Source organism: Mobula hypostoma, chromosome 8, assembly GCF_963921235.1.
Source record: "Mobula hypostoma chromosome 8, sMobHyp1.1, whole genome shotgun sequence".
Taxonomy (NCBI): Eukaryota; Metazoa; Chordata; class Chondrichthyes; order Myliobatiformes; family Myliobatidae; genus Mobula; species Mobula hypostoma.
In genome coordinates this window covers 3,422,337-3,442,984 of record NC_086104.1, presented here as the reverse complement: position 1 = coordinate 3,442,984, position 20,648 = coordinate 3,422,337, and the positions used below count along the sequence as shown (strand labels likewise).

The 20,648-nt window shown below is 44.8% G+C and overlaps 1 protein-coding gene across 1 annotated transcript in view; it reads right to left on the bottom strand.

Moving 5' to 3' along the window:
• Positions 1 to 1,091: 1,091 nt before the first annotated feature.
• Positions 1,092 to 20,648, bottom strand: part of LOC134350665 (uncharacterized) — a 74,516-nt gene continuing 54,959 nt past the window's right edge. The window contains exons 5-9 of the mRNA XM_063056170.1: positions 15,292 to 15,411; positions 15,052 to 15,125; positions 13,289 to 13,330; positions 13,156 to 13,198; positions 1,092 to 5,548 (exon numbers count right to left, since the gene is read on the bottom strand). Coding sequence (XP_062912240.1) covers positions 5,520 to 5,548; positions 13,156 to 13,198; positions 13,289 to 13,330; positions 15,052 to 15,125; positions 15,292 to 15,411 — 308 coding nt within the window. The 3' untranslated portion in view covers positions 1,092 to 5,519. The remainder of the gene's footprint in view (positions 5,549 to 13,155; positions 13,199 to 13,288; positions 13,331 to 15,051; positions 15,126 to 15,291; positions 15,412 to 20,648) is intronic.

The following is a 20,648-nucleotide window of genomic DNA, read 5'->3' as shown; positions in this document are numbered from 1 at the left end:
TCTTCCCATTATTTTCATTGACACAAACCTCAGAATTTTTCACCTCATCACTAACTTTTAGCACACTGTCTAATACAAGTGACTGAGAATCCTCACCTTCCACTGGTACGAAGGTTAACTCCTTATTCACTGAACCAAGATCATCTGACACAAAAAACCTGCATTTCTTTTCAACCAAGTCAGACACTTCAGACTTCAACTGTGCTTAAACACAAGGTTCAGACCCCTGTGAATTCGCAGGTTCTTCAACAACCTGAACACTGGCAATCGGGATAGCTGCCCCTTCTGGGCTGTCACCACTTGTCCCAGTTTCAAATTCAAACCTCCCAGTTATTCTCTAGGTAACTCTCATCCAGAGTAAACTCAAGCTCGTGGGTTAAAACCTCTTTGTCTGCTTTCTTAGCAGACCCCAACAGGGTAGCGGCATCCTCTGCATCTGGGTGTGCCCTCACATCATCAGGAGCACAACGTTTAAATTCATCACACAAAACAAGCCCTTCCGAGCTGTAAAAATCATCAGTGTCTGACACTAAACCTCTCAGCTGCCACATCTCCCTTTTCAACCGTCTCTGTCTTTGTCTTTCTGCCTCTCTAGCCTCTCTCTTGAGCTGTTTTAATTTCAATTCATGCTCCATTCTTAATTTTTCCAACTGAAGCTGAAGCTCATCCTCAGTAGGTTTACCTTCCACGAACATTTTTAACACATCCTCAGTAAATTGCTTCGTCGAAATATAATATTCAACTATTTTTCTCTGGATTTCTACCTTATTCATAACCTTCTTTACCTCAATTCTCATTTCTTTAGCAATGTCCTGCACATTATCCTTTTTAGTTATCTTCAAAGTCCCCGGGTCTTGCGATCTCGGAAAGTCCCTAACATCCATTTCTGCTGTTTTTGCACACAACTAAATCCAAAGGGATTTTTCCCAATCAATTCAAGCAAGCCTCCCGACCAATTTGTTCATATGACGGACGCAGGCCACAATTTTGTCACATACCCCGTAACGGGAATAAAGAACCAGCAGAAATAGAAAACACTTTGGAGTCCAGTACTGCTATTAACTAATAATATTTATTAGTAACTACCCAATACAGTAATATCAATGTAGATAAATCAAACAGGTAAGCAATGATTATATATAAGTAAGTATATCAGTAAGTGTGGAAATATTTATGAAAACCAAGCTCCTTTAAGTCTAGGGGTAAAAAGGTACAGTCTTACGATAATGAGTAAAGTTCAGTTCAGTTTCTGGTATTGAGTTGAGTAGTGATGGAGAGAGAGAGAGAGGGAAAGATTTGAGTTATCAGGTGAGCTGACCCCGTCGATCTTCTCGTTGTCCTCTGAAATCCTTTAAAAGTCACCGACTGTGACAAAGGGGACCGGTTTTCTGTGGTGGAGTTATCAACCCAGGCAAGGGTGGACACATGGACAAATCCCCACCAGTCATTCCCTTTTCTCACTGCAAGAACGACTGATCTATCTGCCTGATCGATCCTCCCAAAACCCACTTGTTCTGCGGGCACAACAAAGCTCATTCAGTGTCCAAAGCATGTGTCTGAGGTCTATATCATCTGACCTATTTATCTCACCGTACTGGACACCAGCTGTCATTCAAATACCCTCTCCTTCCCTTCTCTGTATAAGAAATGTACGAGCAGGCAAATGTCCTTGAGAAGTATAAACATGCTACCGAAAAATCATAACATCAATTGTCCATCAAATAACGCCGCCCTCGGACACCAGAGCAACTTACGAGCTACTCGGCTCCAACTCAGCAGAAATCCAAAAGTTACTCCCCGTGCCTTAAAGTGACAGTCCAAAAGTTAGTCTTTCTCTCTCTCTCTCTCTCTCTTTCTTCCTCTCTCTCTTTTCAAAACAGCATGTTGGTGTTAAATACCTCTCTCTCTCTATCTAATTCAGAATCCTGTCACAGACTGCCCTATGATTTCTTTGATTATAAGAAGGGGGCAAGGAAGCAAAAAAGAAATTATGGACCTGTTAGCTTGACATCGATGGTTGGGAAGTTGTTGGAGTCGATTGTCAAGGATGAGGTTACGGAGTACCTGGAGACATATGACAAGATAGGCAGAACTCAGCATGGTTTCCTGAAAGGAAAATCCTGACTGACAAACCTATTGTAATGTTTTGAGGAAATTACAAGTAGGCTAGACAAGGGAGATGCAGTGGATGTTGTTATTTGGATTTTCAGAAGGCCTTTGACAAGGTGCCGCACATGAGGCTGCTAAACAAGATAAGAGCCCATGGAATTACGGGAAAGTTACATATGTGGATAGAGCGTTGGCTGATTGGCAGGAAACAGAGAGTGGGAATAAAGGGATCCCATTCTGGTTGGCTGCTGGTTACCAGTGGTGTTCCACAGGGGTCCGTGTTGGGGCAGCTTCTTTTTACATTGTACATTAACGATTTGGATTATGGAATAGATGGCTTTGTGGCTAAGTTTGCTGATGATACGAAGATGGGTGGAGGGGCCGGTAGTGCTGAGGAAACAGAGAGTCTGCAGAGAGACTTGGATAGATTGGAAGAATGGGCAAAGAAGTGGCAAATGAATACAATGTTGGAAAGTGTATGGTCATGCACTTTGGTAGAAGAAAGAAACGGGCAGACTATTATTTAAATGGGGAGAGAATTCAAAGTTCTGAGATGCAACGGAACTTGGGAGTCCTCGTGCAGGATACCCTTAAGGTTAACCTCCAGGATGAGTCAGTAGTGAAGAAGGCGAATGCAATGTTGGCATTCATTTCTAGAGGAATAGAGTATAGGAGCAGGGATGTGATGTTGAGGCTCTATAAGGCACTGGTAAGACCTCACTTGGAGTACTGTGTGAAGTTTTGGGCTCCTTATATAAGATAGGATGTTCTGACATTGGAGAGGGTTCAGAGAAGATTCACTAGAATGATTCCAGGAATGAGAGAGTTAACATATGAGGAACGTTGGACTGCTTTGGACTGTACTCTTTGGAGTTTAGAAGAATGAGGGGGGATCTCATAGACACATTTCAAATGTTGAAAGGCATGGACAGAGTGGATGTGGCAAAGTTGTTTCCCATGGTGGGGGGAGTCTAGTACAACAGGGCATAACTTAAGGATTGAATGGCGCCCATTCAGAACAGAGATTGTGTACAGTTTTGGTCTCCAGATTTGGGGAAGGACATTCTTGCTATTGAGGGAGTGCAGCGTAGGTTCACGAGGTTAATTCCCGGGATGGCGGGACTGTCATATGTTGAAAGATTGGAGCAACTGGGGTTGTATACTCTGGAATTTAGAATGATGAGAGAGGATCTGATTGAAACATATAAGATTACTAAGGGATTGGACACGCTAGAGGCAGGAAGCATGTTCCCGATGTTGGGGGAGTCCAGAACCAGAGGTTACAGTTTAAGAATAAGGGGTAGACAATTTAGACCGAAGTTGAGGAAAAACTTTTTCACCCAGAGGGCTGTGGTTCTGTGGAATGCTCTGCCTCAGAAGGCAGTGGAGGCCAATTCACTGGATTCTTTCAAGAAAGAGTTAGTTAGAGCTCTTAAAGATAGCGGAGTGAAGGGATATGGAGAGAAGGCAGGAAAAGGGTTCTGATTGTGGATGATCAGCCATGATCACAGTGAATGGTGGTGCTGGCTCGAAGGGCCAAATGGCCTACTCCATTCAGCCCTGCACCTGCACCTATTGTCTATTGTCTATTATTGTCTATTGAGATGCGAAGAAATTTTTTTAGCTAGAGGGTGGTGAATCTGTGGAATTTGTTGCCATGGGTGGCAGTGGAGGTCAAGTCATTGGGTGTATTTAAGGCAGAGATTGATAGATATCTGAGTAGCCAGGGCATCAAAGGTTATGGTGAGAAGGCGGGGGAGTGGCACTAAATGGGAGAATGGATCAGCTTATGATAAAATGGCGGAGCAGACTCGATGGGCCGAATGGCCGACTTCTGCTCCTTTGTCTTATGGTCTTATGGTCTTGATTCTGCCTCTCTCCCTGCTTGAAGAGGGAAGTTACATTTGCAATTTCCCGGTCTTCCAGAACCATAATGTGATGCGAAGGGCAATGTATTTATTTATGTACAGTGAAATACACAGTAGGTATGTGGACAGGGTTTAGGAGGGGCGACTGTGGAAGCAGGCGTTTTGGTGGAGTTTGAGAGACTTTTAGATAGTTTTTTAATAGGTCACATACCATTTGTCTTTTAGATTGGCAAATGTCATGCTTGCCTTTATTAGGCAAGGGTTTGTGTTCAAGAGTCAGAATTTCATGTTGCAGCTCTATAAAACTCTGGTTAGGTCACATTTGGGGTGTTGCATTGAGTTCTGGTTGCCCCATTACAGGAAGGATGTGGGGACTTTGGAGAGGGTGAAGAAGAGTTTCACCAGGATGCTGCCTGGATTAGAGGCCACGTTCTGAAGGAAGATGTTGGACAGACGAGGGTTGTTTCCTCTGGAGTGACGGAGGCTGAAGGGAGAACTGTTCGAGGTTTGTTTGTTTATTTACAGATACAGTGGGAGTCGGCCCTTCTAGACCAGCAACCACCAACAGACCTGATTTAACCCAAACCCAATCACAGAACAATTTCCAATTACCAATTAACCTCTCTGATATGTCTTTGGACTGCGGGGGGAAAACGAGGCACCCAGGGAAAACCCACACATTCCACAGGGTGGACGTACAAAATCCTCAGAGAGGATGCTGGGATTGAACTCTGAACTCTGACGTCACGAGCTGAAATAACATCGCGCTGACCGCTACCCAACTGTGGTGCCCAAATATATTAATATAGATAATATTATGTGGGGCACAGATAGATACCAGTGTCTTTTCCCCACCGGTGAAATGTCTCGTCCCAGAGGGCAGGCATTGAAAGTGACAGAGGGTAATTTCAAAGGAGATACGAGGGGCAAGTTTCTGAAACAGAGAGGGGGAGAGTCTGGAATTCACTGCCGGGGTGGTGGTGCAGACAAATATGACAGAGACGTTCAAGAGGTCCCTGGATAGAGACATGAATTGGCAGGAAGTGGAGGGATATGGACATTGGGTGGGCAGAAATGATTAGTTTCACTGGGCATTTCATTATGAATTTTAATTATTTCAACACAGCAAGTCCAAAGGGTCTGTTCCAGTGCAGTATTGTTCTGTGTCCGATGTTCGAAATGACATTGAAGGGAACGGAGGGATATGGATGATACACAGGAGGAGGACATTTAGTACAAATTGTCACCAAGATCAGCACAGCTTTGTGGGCGGAATGGCCAGTCCAGTGCTGTACTGTTCTATGTTCCAACAACTGGGCTCTGATCACATTTCACCCCTTCGATATCAACCTCCCACCATGGTCGGTTTCCCGTGATAGAAACATCCCAAATGTTGTCTCTGGTAAAATTCTTGTCTCACACGTCAAATGAGTAGAATGTCTGGGCCTTAAACTTTTCCACATCTGATAAGCGTGTCTGTGCAGAAATCCATCCGGGGTTCCTCCCCCAGCCGAGGTCATACAGACCGATTCCCGCTGTGGTTCAGCTGCGAGACGGTGGTTTATTGTCGGCTGAAACACAAACAACGAGATGTGTGAAGAATGGGAGAGTTAAACTCAGTGACAGACACTGCCTGAATGGTTTCCCTGAGCCTCTGACCCAGAGGACTCCTGTCTCAGAATTAAGTCAGCAGTGCCATTTCCCTAAGTCTCTGACCCTTGGGAGCTTGTGTCTCAGGGCTGAGTGACTTCCGCTGGCCCAGGTGCTTTTCCCAAGTCTTTGAACTTGGGTCACCAACGTAAGTGTCCTCTGTTGGTCCAAATGGTTTCCTGATCCACTTTGGATACTGTCAAAGGGGACAGTCTAGTGGAGGAGAGCTGCAGTGACCGCGGCCCTGGCATTGAGTCTGCTGCTGTGGCTCGGAAGAGAAGAGAGGTGAAGGGGACTGCATTGGTGATCAGAGATTTCATAGTCAGAGGAATAGCTATGAGATTCTGTGGATGTGATAGAGACACCCAGATGGTTTGTTGCCTCCCAGGTGATAGGGTCAGAGATGTCTCAAATTGGATCCACGGTGTTCTAAACGGGGAGTGGGAGCAGCCAGAAGTCTTGGCTCATGTTGGCACCAATGACAAAGGTAGACAAGCTGAGGAGTCCCTGAAGAGATCTTTTAGGGAGCTAGGTAGAAAGCTGAAAACATTACCTCCAGGATAGTAATCTCTGGATTGCTGTCTCTGCCACAAGCCAGTGAGGGTAAGAATAGGATGATTTGGCAGAAGAATGAGTGACTGAGGAACTGGTTCAGGGGGCAGGGATTCAGATCATTGGGATCTCTTCCAATGACAGGTTACACTGGAACCCAATAGGGATCAATATCCTTGCCCACAGAAGGCAAAGAGTGGTTGTAGACGGGTCATATTCTGCATGGGGGTCGGTGACCAGGGGTGTGCCTCAGGGATCTGTTCTGGGAGCCCTACTCTTCGTGATTTTTATAAATAACCTGGATGAGAAAGTGGAGGGATGGGTTAGTAAATTTGCTGATGACACAAAGGTCGGGGGTGTTGTGGATAGTGTGGAGGGCTGTCAAAGGTTACAGCGGGACATTGATAGGATGCAAAACTGGGCTGAGAAGTGGCAGATGGAGTTCAACCCAGATAAGTGTGAAGTATTTTTATAGTACCCCATCTGTTACTTATTTTTATAGTACCCCATCTGTTACTTATTATTATAGTACCCCATCTGTCACTTATTTTTATACACACATTCTTTCTCTCACTCTCCTTTTTCTCCCTTTGTTCCTCTGAATATACCCCTTGCCCATCCTCTGGGTCCCCCCCACCCCTTGTCTTTCTTCCCGGACCTCCTGTCCCATGATCCTCTCGTATCCCTTTTGCCTATCACCTGTCCAGCTCTTGGCTCCATCCCTCCCCTCCTGTCTCCTCCTAACATTTTGGATCTCCCCCTCCTCCTCCAACTTTCAAATCCCTTACTCACTCTTCCTTCAGTTAGTCCTGATGAAGGGTCTCAGCCTGAAACATCGACTGCACCTCTTCCTAGAGATGCTGCCTGGCCTGCTGCGTTCACCAGCAACTTTTATGTGTGTTGCTTCTTGTTAAGTATGAAATTGTTCATTTTGGTAGGTCAAATATAACAGCAGAATATAGTATTAATGGTAAGACTCTTGGCAGTGTGGAGGATCAGAGGGATCTTGGAGTCCATGTCAGTAGAATGCTCAAAGCAGCTGTTCAGGTTGTCTCTGTGGTTAAGAAGGCATACGGTGCATTGGCCTTCATCAGCCGTGGGATTGAGTTTAGGAGCCGAGATGTAATGTTGCAGCTACATAGGACCCTGGTCAGACCCCACTTGGAGTATTGTGCTCATTTCTGGTCGCCTCACTACAGGAAGGATGTGGAAGCCATAGAAAGGGTGCAGAGGAGATTTACAAGGATGTTGCCTGGATTGGGGAGCATGCCTTATGAGAATAGGTTGAGTGAACTCAGTCTTTTCTCCTTGGAGCGACGGAGGATGAGAGGTGACCTGATAGAGGTGTATAAGATGATGAGAGGCATTGATCATGTGGATAGTCAGAGGCTTTTTCCCAGGGCTGAAATGGCTGCCACAAGAGGGCACAGGTTTAAGGTGCTGGGGAGTAGGTACAGAGGAGATGTCAGGGGTAAGTTTTTTACTCAAAAAGTGGTGAGTGAGTGGAATGGGCTGCTGGCAACGGCGGTGGAGGTGGATACGATAGGGTCTTTTAAGAGACCTTTAGATAGGTACATGGAGCTTAGTAAACTAAAGGGCTATAGGTAAGCTTAGTAATTTCTAAGGTAGGGGTATGTTTGGCACAACATTGTGGGCCGAAGGGCCTGTATTGCGCTGCAGGTTTTCTATGTTTCTATGTTTCTAATATCTTTGCAGACAGGTTTGCTCGAGCTGTAAACATTGTATCAAAATGACAGGCGGGTAGGCAGAGGGGTTCGGTGGTTTTGCTGATAAAAAATCAAATCAAATCATGAGAAAGAGTTGGCCTAGTCAGAGAAAGTGTAGGATTACTGTGGGTCGAGCTAAGAAACTGCAAGGGAAAAAAATACCCTAACACAGTAGCAATGATGTGGTCCATAAATCACAATGGGCGATAGAAATGCATGTTAAGGGTGTAATGTCAAAAGGGACCCCTACAGCCCAAAGATCATAATATGATCAAATTCACCCTGCACTTTGAGAAGGAGAAGCTAAAGTCAGATGTATCAGTATTACAGTGGGGCAAAGGGAATTAGAGGCTTGAGAGAGGAGTTGGACAAAATTGATTGGAAGGGAACATGAACAGGGATAACAGCAGAGAAGCATTGGCTGGGGTTTCTCTGAGCAATTCGAAAAGGTGCGGGATAGATACTGTACTTCTGAAGGAGGAAGAAATATCTAAAGACAGGATGACACAGCCATGGCTAATAAGCGAAGTCAAAGCCAACATATAAGCCAAAGGCAGAGCATATTTTGATGTGAAGCATTTGAAAACCAACAGAAGACAAATAAAAAAGTCATGAAGGAGGAACAGGTGGGAAATGAAGGTAAGCTAGTCAATAATATTAAAAAGGATACCAAACATTTCTTCAGATATATAAAGTGTAAAAGAGAGACACGAGTAGATATCGGACCATTGGAAAACAATGCAGGAGAGATAGTAATGGGAGACAAGGAAATGGTGGCCAAATCCAGGGAGAAGGTCCTTGGGAAACTGAAAGGTCTGAAGGTAGATAAATCAACTGGACCTGGCGGTCTACATCCTAGGGTTCTAAAGGAGGTGACTGAACAGACTGTAGAGGCATTAGTAATGATTTTTAAAGAGTCACTTGATTATAGCATGGTACTGGAGGACTGGAAAATTGCAAATGTCACTCCTCTCTTCAAGATGGGAGAGAGGCAGAAGAAAGGAAACTATAGGCCAGTTAGTCTGTCCTCAGTGGTTGGGAAGAAGCTGGAGTCGATTGCTAAGGATGTGGTTATGGGTAGTTGAAGGCACATGATAAAATAGGCCTTGATCAGCATGGAGAGATCTTGCCTGTTAGAATTCTTTGAAGAAATGACAAACAGGATAGACAAAAAATTGTGGATATTGTGCACATTGATTTTAAGACAATTGACAAGGTGCCACACATGAGGCTGCTTAACAAGTTAAGAGCCCATGATTTTACAGGGAAGATATTAACATGGATAGAGCATTGGCTGACTGGCAGGAGACAACCTTGTTGGTCAGAAGAAACAGTCTGATCGAATTGTTGTTTCCCCCCATTTTGTGGACTCTGAACTGATTTTTGCTCTGGGACAATCTAATAAGAGCAATTGAATGTGGACACAAGGAACTTCTAGTACACCTGAGACAGTTCTTGGAGGAGTAGCTACTTATTTTGAAAATGCCAGTCCTACCAAAGAAGCGATCTGTAATTCCATTAGACTTTGCCTGGGTTGTCTCATTGAATTGGTTTAAACCAGTCAGAGTTGAAAGGCTCAAATACACAAGGCTGGGGTGGGCAGAACCATGAAACAATGTTGGTTGTTGCTCCTGTACAATAACCAGTAAGAAGGTGACCCAGGTAGGTCAGGTGACCTTGAGCCAATGGGATGGAGATCCAACTGTTCGATTGATGAGGAACAGTACAGGACTCAGGAGCTGCAAATATGCTGGGGAAATAACTTTCCAGCAGCCAGAGGACTTCACAGACACATGGAAATCAGGACTACGAGGAATGCCTGTAATACCTTTTCTCTTCATTGACTGTACATGTAGGGTCAAGGATTCTAGTAGGGTGCACACAGATAAATAGTTTGTGAACCCACGTACTTTGAGTTGAAACAATAAAAGTTACTTGTTGGTAAATACAGATTCTCTGTACCTCACCGATCATTATTACAAGGACTGATTCTTGTAACAATCTTTTCTGGTTAGCTGCTGGTGACTAGTGGTGTCCTGTTACCATGTAACATATAACCATATAAAAATTACAGCACGGAAACAGGCCATCTCGGCCCTTCTAGTCCGTGCTGAACTCTTACTCTTACCTAGTTCCACTGACCTGCACTCAGCCTATAACCCTCCATTCCTTTCCTGTCCATATATCTATCCAATTTAACTTTAAATGACAACATTGAACCTGCCTGAACCACTTCTGCTGGAAGCTCGTTCCACACAGCTACCCCTCTCTGAGTAAAGAAGTTCCCCCTCATGTTACCCCTAAACTTTTGCCCTTTAACTCTCAACTCATGTCCTCTTGTTTGAATCTCCCCCACTCTCAATGCAAAAAGCCTATCCACGTCAACTCTATCTATCCCCCTCATAATTTTAAATACCTCTATCAAGTCCCCCCTCAACCTTTTATGCTCCAAAGAATAAAGACCCAATTTGTTCAACCTTTCTCTGTAATTTAGAAGATGAAACCCAGGTAACATTCTAGTAAATCTTCTCTGTACTCTCTCTATTTTCTTGACATCTTTTCTATAATTCGGTGATCAGAACTGTACACAATACTCCAAATTTGGCCTTACCAATGCCTTGTGCAATTTCAACATTATATCCCAACTTCTATACTCAATGCTCTGATTTATAAAGGCCAGCGTACCGAAAGCCTTCTTCACCACCCTATCCACATGAGATTCCACCTTCAGGGAACTATGCACCATTATTCCTAGATCCCTCTGTTCTACTGCATTCTTCAATGCCCTACCACTTACCATGAATGTCCTACCAAAATGTAGCACCTCACATTTATCAGCATTAAACTCCATCTGCCATCTTTCAGCCCACTCTTCTAACTGGACTAAATCTCTCTGCAAGTTTTGAAAACCTACTTCATTATCCACAACTCCACCTATCTTAGTATCATCTACATACTTACTAATCCAATTTATCACTCCATCATCCAGATCATTAATATATATGACAAACAATGTGTTACGTGAAGTGTGAAAGATTTGGATGACAGAATTGATGGCTTTGTGGCCAAGTATGTGGACAATATGAAGATAGGTGGAGGGGCAGATATTGTTGAGGAAGCAGAGAAGCCACAGAGCATTCAGACAGATTAGTAGAATGAGCAAAGAAGTGGCAGATGGAATACATTGTTGGGAAATGTATGTCCATGCTCCTTGGTAGAAAAGAATGGAAGTGTGGACTATTTACTTCATGGAGAGAAAATACCAAATTCTGGTGTACAAATGGACTTTGGAGTCCTTGTGCAGGATTCCCTAAAGCTTAATTTTCAGGTTGAGTTTGTGGTGAGGAACAGAAATACGATGTTAGCAGTCATTTCGAGAAGACTGGAATATCAAAGCATGAATGGAATGCTGAGGATTTATAAAACACTGGCGAAGCCTCACGGAGTATTGCGAGCAGGTTTGGGACTCTTATTGAAAAAAGGATGTGCTGACATTGGAGAGGGCCCAAGAGAGGCTTCAAATGATTTCAGAACTGAAAGGCTTATCATATGAGAGCATCTGATGGCTCTTGGCCTGAACTCACTGGAATTTAGAGAAATAAGGAGTGACCTCAGAGAAACCGATCAGAAACTGAAAGGCCTTGACAGAGTGGATGGAGAGAGGCTGTTTCCTATGGTGGGGGATTCTACGACCAGAGGACACAACCTCAGAATAGAGGGGTGACAACTTAGAACGGAAATCCTTGTAGCCAGAGTGTGATGAATCTGTGGAATTTGTTGCCAAAGACAGCTGTTGAGGCCATATTGCTGGGTATATACAACGTAGAAGTTGATAGATTTCTGTTTAGTCAGGGCATGATGCCACACGGGGAGAAGGCAGGAAATTGGGGCTCGGGGGGAAATGGATCAGCCATGATGAAATAACAGAGCACACACGATGGGCCAAGTGGTCTCATTCTTCTCCAAAATCTTATAGTCTTATGGCTCCGATCAGGAATTCCCATTTGTGTTGGGAGAGGGTTGCACACCAACACCAGTGTCCCTGGGACAGCTGGCCTCCAATGACATTGTAATCCCATGTTTTGGATTCCCAGCTAGAATAAGTGATTTCTTTCCATCCACAGAACAAACTCTACTAACATTGGCAGCTCTTTAATGGTTTCACACCTAGTGGTACTGTGTTTTGGTGTGGGATGTCCAGTGTACAGGAACACAAGGGTATCAGTGAGATCACACCTAGTTGTATAACGTTTTGGTGTATGATCTCCAGTACACAGGAACACAAGGGGATCAGTGAGATCACACCTAGTTGTACCATGTTCTGGTGTGGGATCTCCAGTGTATAGGAACACAAGGGGATAATGTGATCACACCTAGTTGTACCATGTTCTGGTGTGAGATCTCCAGTACACAGGAACACAAGGGGATCAGTGAGATCACACCTAGTTGTACCATGTTCTGGTGTGGGATCTCCAGTGTACAGGAACACAAGGTTACAGATGTAGGGTTCTCAGTAATATTAGATGGACTGTTATCTGTTAATTGCCTATAATTTATGTTAATTTAATTTTACATTAATTTAGATTTGTCGTGTTTGTAATGGACTGTGCTGGTGCAGTGAGCTGATCTTCATGGTGACTATACCCTGAGTGTGTTTGTCTGTGACAAGAAACTTGAACTTGAAGATGAACTCCTCCACTGTCTAAACTGAGAGCACTGCAATCCAATTGTGAAAATGGCTGGGAACATTGAACCCTGCCTCATCTCGCCAGTAGATCTGGTTCAGATGACACTGTGAACTTGCTCAGGGATGGATGTCCTTTCCCTGACGTCATCATGAGGAGTTACTGATGGGTCCAGAAGAGGACGGGGAGTTTGAGTGGGAGTTTTGCCTTGATCATCAGCTTCCAAATTCTAACAACTCATTTAACAGATCCTGCTGGAAAAATCAGGGACAACACTTGCTCAGCCTTGAAACCAATGGAGGTGATGAACAGCACTGGGTCTTTTAGATACTCAGCTTTACCAGGACTGTGAGGATGTGTGTGCACGGCTGAGCGACCTGATTCAGTAAAAGGTGTGAATTCACACCCTGGTCCAATTGGTGATCAGACTGAGCTGCCGCTGACCCATCACCACACAGGGCTCATTGCTCACTGGCTGTTCCTGTCTAAAGACTTCTCCAGTCTCACCACTTCCACAGCAGTTGATATGGTTTAGCCGGCCTGTCCAAAGATGTTGCAACGTACCTTGGAGATGACCGTAGATGGACTGAGTGGGACATTGTAGAGCCTAGTAGAGAATACAGAAATGGTGTGAACAACAGCCTGACAGCTCATGCTGTGGGAAAAGCTTCAATGTTCCAGAGGTGACCTTCCTTACCATGTAGGTGTTGTTTGAATCGACCTGGTGACCTCCTGAACCCTACAACAGAACACAACTGAATCATTACATCAGTCTAAACATTGTCAACACTGGCTTTAAGGTGAGAATGGGACAGTTTAAGGGAGATGTGAAGGGCAAGTTATCTTCACACAACTCAGACAGACTCTCTCTCACGAGCAAGGCTGAGAGGGATATCGCTCAAGTAACAAATGAGAGAGGAGACCACTCGCTGTTTCGATGTTACAATCTGCTGCGTCAGTTCTCTGAGCCCATAGAGTCAGTGACCGACAGAGTGTGCAGGGTCTTCCTCCAACAGCAACGCACACCGCCTGCTGTCTCTCTGTTTCTCTCAGTCTCCCGCAACACGTCAGCAACACTGACCAGGTCATCCATTGGGCCACATCACGATGGCGCACGTCTTCCAGTCCTCTCCTGGAGATATCAAAATGCCAGGCTGCACTGCGCGTCCAAGAACACGAACCCACCGCACATGGAGAACCGTAGTTTGAGCTGCAGTTGTAAAGCACAGACTCTGACAGGTCGATGGCCTGCTTTACTTCAGCAGTGAGGCCACTCTCATACTGGAGATTCCAATGGGTGGCCTCCAGTCTGATGCCATGAACATCGATTTCTTTAACTGCCGGTATCTTCCCCTCCCCCTTCCTCCCTGTCCATAAGATCACAAGACATAGCAGCACAATTTGGTCATTTGGCTGATCGAGTCTGCTCTGCCATTTCATCATTGCTGATTCAATTTTCCTCTCTGTGCAATCTCCTGCTCTTTTGTATTTTCTCTCCATTTAGAAAATTGTCAACCCTTTCATTTCATCTACCAAAGTGTATGACCATACAATTCCTGACACTGTATTTCATCTGCCATTTCTTTGCCCATTCTCCTAATCTAAGACCTTCTGCATCCTCTCTACACCCTCAGAACTAACTGCCCCTCCAGTTATCTTCATATTGTCTGCAAACATTTCAACAAATCCATCAATTCCATCATCTTATTGTTAACATAATGTTCAAACTTTTGGACCCAACACAGACCAATGTGACACACAAATAGTCACTGGCAGCAAACCAGAAAAGGCTCCCATTTATTCCCACTCTTTGCTTCCTGCCAGTCAGCCACTGCTTCCCTTATTCTGGCTCCCCTCTCAGCTATTCTCTTCTCCTCACCCGCCTATCACCTCTCCATGTTGCCCTCTTCCTTGCTTTTGTCAAATAGTCTACTCTCCTTTCCTATCAGATTCTTTGTTTTTCAGCCCTCTACCTTGCCACCTATCACCACCCAGCTTCTTTCTTCAGCTCTGCCGCCACTCATCTGGCTCCACCTATCACCTTCTAGCTTGTATTCCTACCCATCATCCCCACAGCTTCTCATTCTGGCTTCTGCACCCATCTTTCAAGGCCTGATGAAGGGTTTTGGTCTGAAGCCCCTTTCTTTCCATAGATGCTGCCTGACCTGCAGAGTTCCCCCAGCATTTTGTGTGTGTTGTTTGGCATTAGTTTCATGTAGTATTCGGGTTGGCACAGACATGATGGGCAGAAGGGCCTGTTCCTGTGCTGTACAGCTGTACGGTCTGTGGTCAATATCCAGGAACAGTTACACCACATACATTTGCAAATCATTCAGACATTGCAGAAATATTCGATGAACCACAATGTCACTGGGGAATATCCCTGATGTAAGAAGCCAAAAACAAACCAGAGCGATCCCCACACAATTCTACTCATCTGAGAAAAGCATCAGAACTCACCGGGACATCCCTGGCCATGGAAACATTTTCATAATCTGCCCCTGGGCTCCGGTGATCAGTTTCTGTGGGTGGGTCTGTGAAATAGAGTATAAATTATCAGTAACAGCCGTCTCTGAGCCATGAGTCCCACATTGTTGTCACAACACAACGACGGGCTCTTTCACAATCAGTCCCTGACCTTCACATTTTAATAACTCCACACAACAATCGGATCAGAATGAACCATTTAGTCACACGTACGGGACGGGTGGTTTCTAAACGCTCTGCGTCTGATGAGGAAAATGCCTCCAGTGACAGCGAGAACTCCCAGCACGACAGCCAGAATGAGCCAGGCCAGGTATGATGGGGTTCGGGACATCTCTGTTTGAGGAATGGAAAGGAAATCACATCAGTGGGTAAACATCTGGGAAGCTCACTGTCAGTGTAGAAGGAATCCACTCGGCCCATCCTTCTGTGCCAGCTCTTTGAAAAAGGTGTTCACTGATCCCAGTCCCCTCATTCCCCAGAGTCCTGTGAAAAGTCCTTTCCAAGTATTTACCCAATCCCTGAAGGAATGATACTGTTCCACTTGCTTGTACCAACTGACCCAGAGGGTGACTGAATAAAGCACGACCCTCAGAGACTTCCGGTTCCTTGTTGCCGTCTCACTGGAGACCATAATTACAATAAGGCATCGTTACTCTTGTACTCAAATCTGCCCCACAATAATGGACAAGGGGTTCCTTTCTGAATCACCAGTTGTACCTCCCTGCTGGGTTTGATCTTGGTGTACAAGGCCACCCAGATTCCCCAGGACATGAACGTGAAAAGGAGATAGTCTAAATAGCAGAGAAGGCTGGGAGACAGGGAATGAATGTAATCGAGTGAAATGACGCGCCATTGATTAATTTTCCACCCATCACCTCCCAGCTTCTTACCTGATTCCCCCCTCCCCCACCCACCTGGTATCGTCTTTTACCTTCCAGCTTGTCCTCCTCCCCCCCACACCCCAGCTTTTTATACTGTCGTTTTCCCCTTCCTTTCCAGTCCTGAAGAAGGGTCTTAGCCCAATAGGTTGACTGTTTATTCCTCTCCATAGACACTGTCTGACCTGCTGAGTTCCTCCATCATTTTGTATGTGTTGCTCTGAATTCCAGCATCCACAGCGTATCTTGCGTTTAATCATTTTCATAGATTCTTGCTGAGTTCCCCAGCTTTTTTGTGTGTGGCAATGGAGAGTGAAGCTACCTTGTGTGACATGTTGTTAATGTTGCAAAATCTGTTGGTGTTATACAGTCTGGTCTACTGGTCAGGTGCAGATACCCAAAATATACAAAGGAAAGACAAGAGAGAGAAGAATGGTGACACAATACTAGACCTGACCTGGTTCAAACAGGAAAAAAGACTAAATTATCTGAATTTGGAGAAGTTCATTATGAGTGCTGCAGGTTGTAATGGGTCCAGACGATAAATCTGTTGTCCCTCAGCATACATCACCCCTGTAACAATGCAGGAGCCCAGCGCAATGCTTACTCACCTGATTTAACACAAACAGAATAAATTTATTATCAAAGTACATATTTGTCACCATATACAACCCTGAGATTCATCTTCTCGTGGGCATACTCAATAACTCCACAATGGAATAATAACCATAATGGGTAATCATGACCAGAATCAGCTCCTTGGCCTTGCTGACAGTGAGTAAGAGATTGTTGTTATGGCAGATTTTCAATCGATGTTGATTCATCTCCACCTTTGATTTGGCCTACGACTCATTCATTCACTGTATGTTCTGATGAACATTTAAAAAGCAGTGATTTTTACCAAGAAATAAGCAGAAAGACAATTCAGAAGTGTTTTGCTCACTGAGGTTTCAAGCATTTCCTCTTTGGGCTGTACATCTAAAGGCACGATGGCACAGGTGTGGCTAACAAGGGAAGTCAAAGCCAACATAAAAGTCAAAGAGGGTACACATAATAGAGCAAAAATGAGTGGGCTGTTGGATGTCGCAAATACAAATGAGCTGGTTGTGGACTACAGGAGGAATGGAGATGGGCTAACCCCGATTGACATCAATGGATCTGGGGTTGAGAGGGCAAACAGCTTCATGTTCCTCGGCATCTATATCACTGAGGACCTCACATGGTCAGTACAGACCAGCTATATGGTGAAAAGAGCACAACAGCACCTCTTTCACCTCAGACGGTTGAGGAAGTTTGGTACCGGGGCACAACTGAGAGCATCCTGACTGGCTGCATCACTGCCTGGTATGGGAACTGTACCTCCATTAATCACAGGACTCTGCAGAGAGTGGTGCGGACAGCCCATGATTCAGGACATCTATAAGGACAGGTGTGTAAAAAGGGCCCGCAGGATCACTGGGGGACCCAAGCCATCCCAACCATAATCTATTCCAGCTGCTACCATCTGGGAAACAGTACCGCAGCATAAAAGCCAGGACCAACAGGCTCCGAGCAGCTTCTTCCACCAGACCATCAGACGGATGAACTTACACTGATTTGAGTGTACTCTGTAATACATTGACTGTTCTATTTATTCTAAATTACTATGATTGCACATTGCATATTTAGATGGAGATGTATTGTAAAGATTTTTATTGCTCATGTGTGTGAAGAATGTAAGAAATAATTTCAATTCAATTCAATCTGAAAATTTGCTCATTCTATTTTCCACATTATCATTCAGATCATTGATGTCAATGACAAAACCAGGACGGATCCCTGTGGACCTCCACAAGTCACAGGCCTCCAATCATCATCTGCCACTCTGACTTCTTCCACAAAGCCGAAGTCTTATCCAATTTACAACTTCATCTGCAATGCCAAACACAGAACCTTCTTGACCAAAATCCCTTGCAGGAGCTTGTCAAATGCCTTGTCAAAGACCACGTCAACAACATTCATAGCCTTATCTTCATCAAATTTCCTGTTAATTTCCATGAAAAAACACAATTAAATAAATGTGTCATTTGCGCAAATGAACAACACCTGTTGCTGCTTTCCCCAGGCAGTGTGGACCTACGAAAGGGAAATATGGGTGACATATGTTTTTTGAGTTTGCACATATCTGAAATGATGAGGGTAAATGTAGGTCCCCTGCAGACAGAAACAGGTGAATTGATTATGGGGAGCAAGGACATGGCAGACCAATTGAATAATTACTTTGGTTCTGTCTTCACTAAGGAGGACATAAATAATCTTCCGGAAATAGTAAGGGACAGAGGGTCCAGTGAGATGGAGGAACTGAGCGAAATACATATTAGTAGGGAAGTGGTGTTAGGTAAAGTGAAGGGATTAAAGGCAGATAAATCCCCAAGGCCAGATGGTCTGCATCCCAGAGTGCTTAAGGAAGTAGCCCAAGAAATAGTGGATGCATTAGTGATAATTTTTCAAAACTCCTTAGATTCTGGACTGGTTCCTGAGGATTGGAGGGTGGCTAATGTAACCCCACTTTTTAAAAAAGGAGGGAGAGAGAAAGCGGGGAATTATAGACCGGTTAGCCTAACGTCGGTGGTGGGGAAACTGCTGGAGTCAGTTATCAAAGATGTGATAACAGCACACTTGGAAAGCGGTGAAATGATCGGACAAAGTCAGCATGGATTTGTGAAAGGAAAATCATGTCTGACGAATCTCATAGAATTTTTGAGGATGTAACTAGTAGAGTGGATAGGGGAGAACCAGTGGATGTGGTATATTTGGATTTTCAAAAGGCTTTTGACAAGGTCCCACACAGGAGATTGGTGTGCAAACTTAAAGCACATGGTATTGGGGTTAAGGTATTGATGTGGATAGAGAATTGGTTAGCAGACAGGAAGCAAAGAGTGGGAATAAACGGGACCTTTTCAGAATGGCAGGCAGTGACTAGTGGGGTACCGCAAGGCTCAGTGCTGGGACCCCAGTTGTTTACAATATATATTAATGACTTGGATGAGGGAATTAAATGCAGCATCTCCAAGTTTGCGGATGACACGAAGCTGGGTGGCAGTGTTAGCTGTGAGGAGGATGCTAAGAGGATGCAGGGTGACTTGGATAGGTTGGGTGAGTGGGCAAATTCATGGCAGATGCAATTTAATGTGGTTAAATGTGAAGTTATCCACTTTGGTGGCAAAAATAGGAAAACAGATTATTATCTGAATGGTGGCCGATTAAGAAAAGGGGAGGTGCAACGAGACCTGGGTGTCATTATACACCAGTCATTGAAAGTGGGCATGCAGGTACAGCAGGCGGCGAAAAAGGCGAATGGTATGCTGACATTTATAGCAAAAGGATTCGAGTACAGGAGCAGGGAGGTACTACTGCAGTTGTACAAGGCCTTGGTGAGACCACACCTGGAGTATTGTGTGTAGTTTTGGTCCCCTAATCTGAGGAAAGACATCCTTGCCATAGAGGGAGTACAAAGAAGGTTCACCAGATTGATTCCTGGGATGGCAGGACTTTCATATGAAGAAAGACTGGATGAACCGGGCTTGTACTCGTTGGAATTTAGAAGATTGAGGGGGGATCTGATTGAAACGTATAAAATCCTAAAGGGATTGGACAGGCTAGATGCGGGAAGATTGTTCCCGATGTTGGGGAAGTCCAGAACGAGGGGTCACAGTTTGAGGATAAAGGGGAAGCCTTTTAGGACCGAGATTAGGAAAAACTTCTTCACACAGAGAGTGGTGAATCTGTGGAATTCTCTGCCACAGGAAACAGTTGAGGCCAGTTCATTGGCTATATTTAAGAGGGAGTTAGATATGGCCCTTGTGGCTACGGGGATCAGGGGGTATGGAGGGAAGGCTGGGGCGGGGTTCTGAGTTGGATGATCAGCCATGATCATAATAAATGGCGGTGCAGGCTCAAAGGGCCGAATGGCCTACTCCTGCACCTATTTTCTATGTTTCTATGTTTCTATGTTTCAGTGAATATCGTCCACTGGAGATTCAGAAACCCTTCAATAACTTCAGAGCAGGTGGGATTTGGGAAATTACATTGATCAGATTTGGGATTGATCACTGGACAGAGAACAAGGACTGGGAAGAGAGGGTGATTGTCTGGAAGACTGTCAGTAGTGACTGGGATCAGGGCTGTGCCCCAGCTCTAACACTCTGTATCAATGAGGGGACCAAGTGTATCCAAGCCTGTCGGGGATGCAGAGGTGCTGGCAATGTGATTGGTGAGGAGGATGCAGAGACGTACGGGGATGGAGACACACGGAGTGAACGTGCAAGGTGAAGACAGTTGGAATATCATGTGGACAAATGTGAGATCATTCTCTTGGTAGGAAAAATAGAAACAAATTGTGACAAATAAAGCTAATCTTTCTCTTCAGGAGGACAACACCGAGAGGTCAGAGTGGGAGTGAGATGGGGAATGAAGATAGCACACAACTGGAAGCTGGGGAGGTGAGAATGGGAGGGGGAGTCACCCCTGTCGACCAAGTGCAGGTCCTCTGCCAAACGATTATCCAGTCAGTGTTTGGTTTCTCCATGGTGGAAAAGGCCACATTGTGAATACCAAGCATATTCACGCGATGAAAGTGTCCCCGGGAATCACTGCCTTACCTGGGGTGACTGTTTGAGTCCCTGAATCATTGTAAAGGGACAGGAGTTGCAG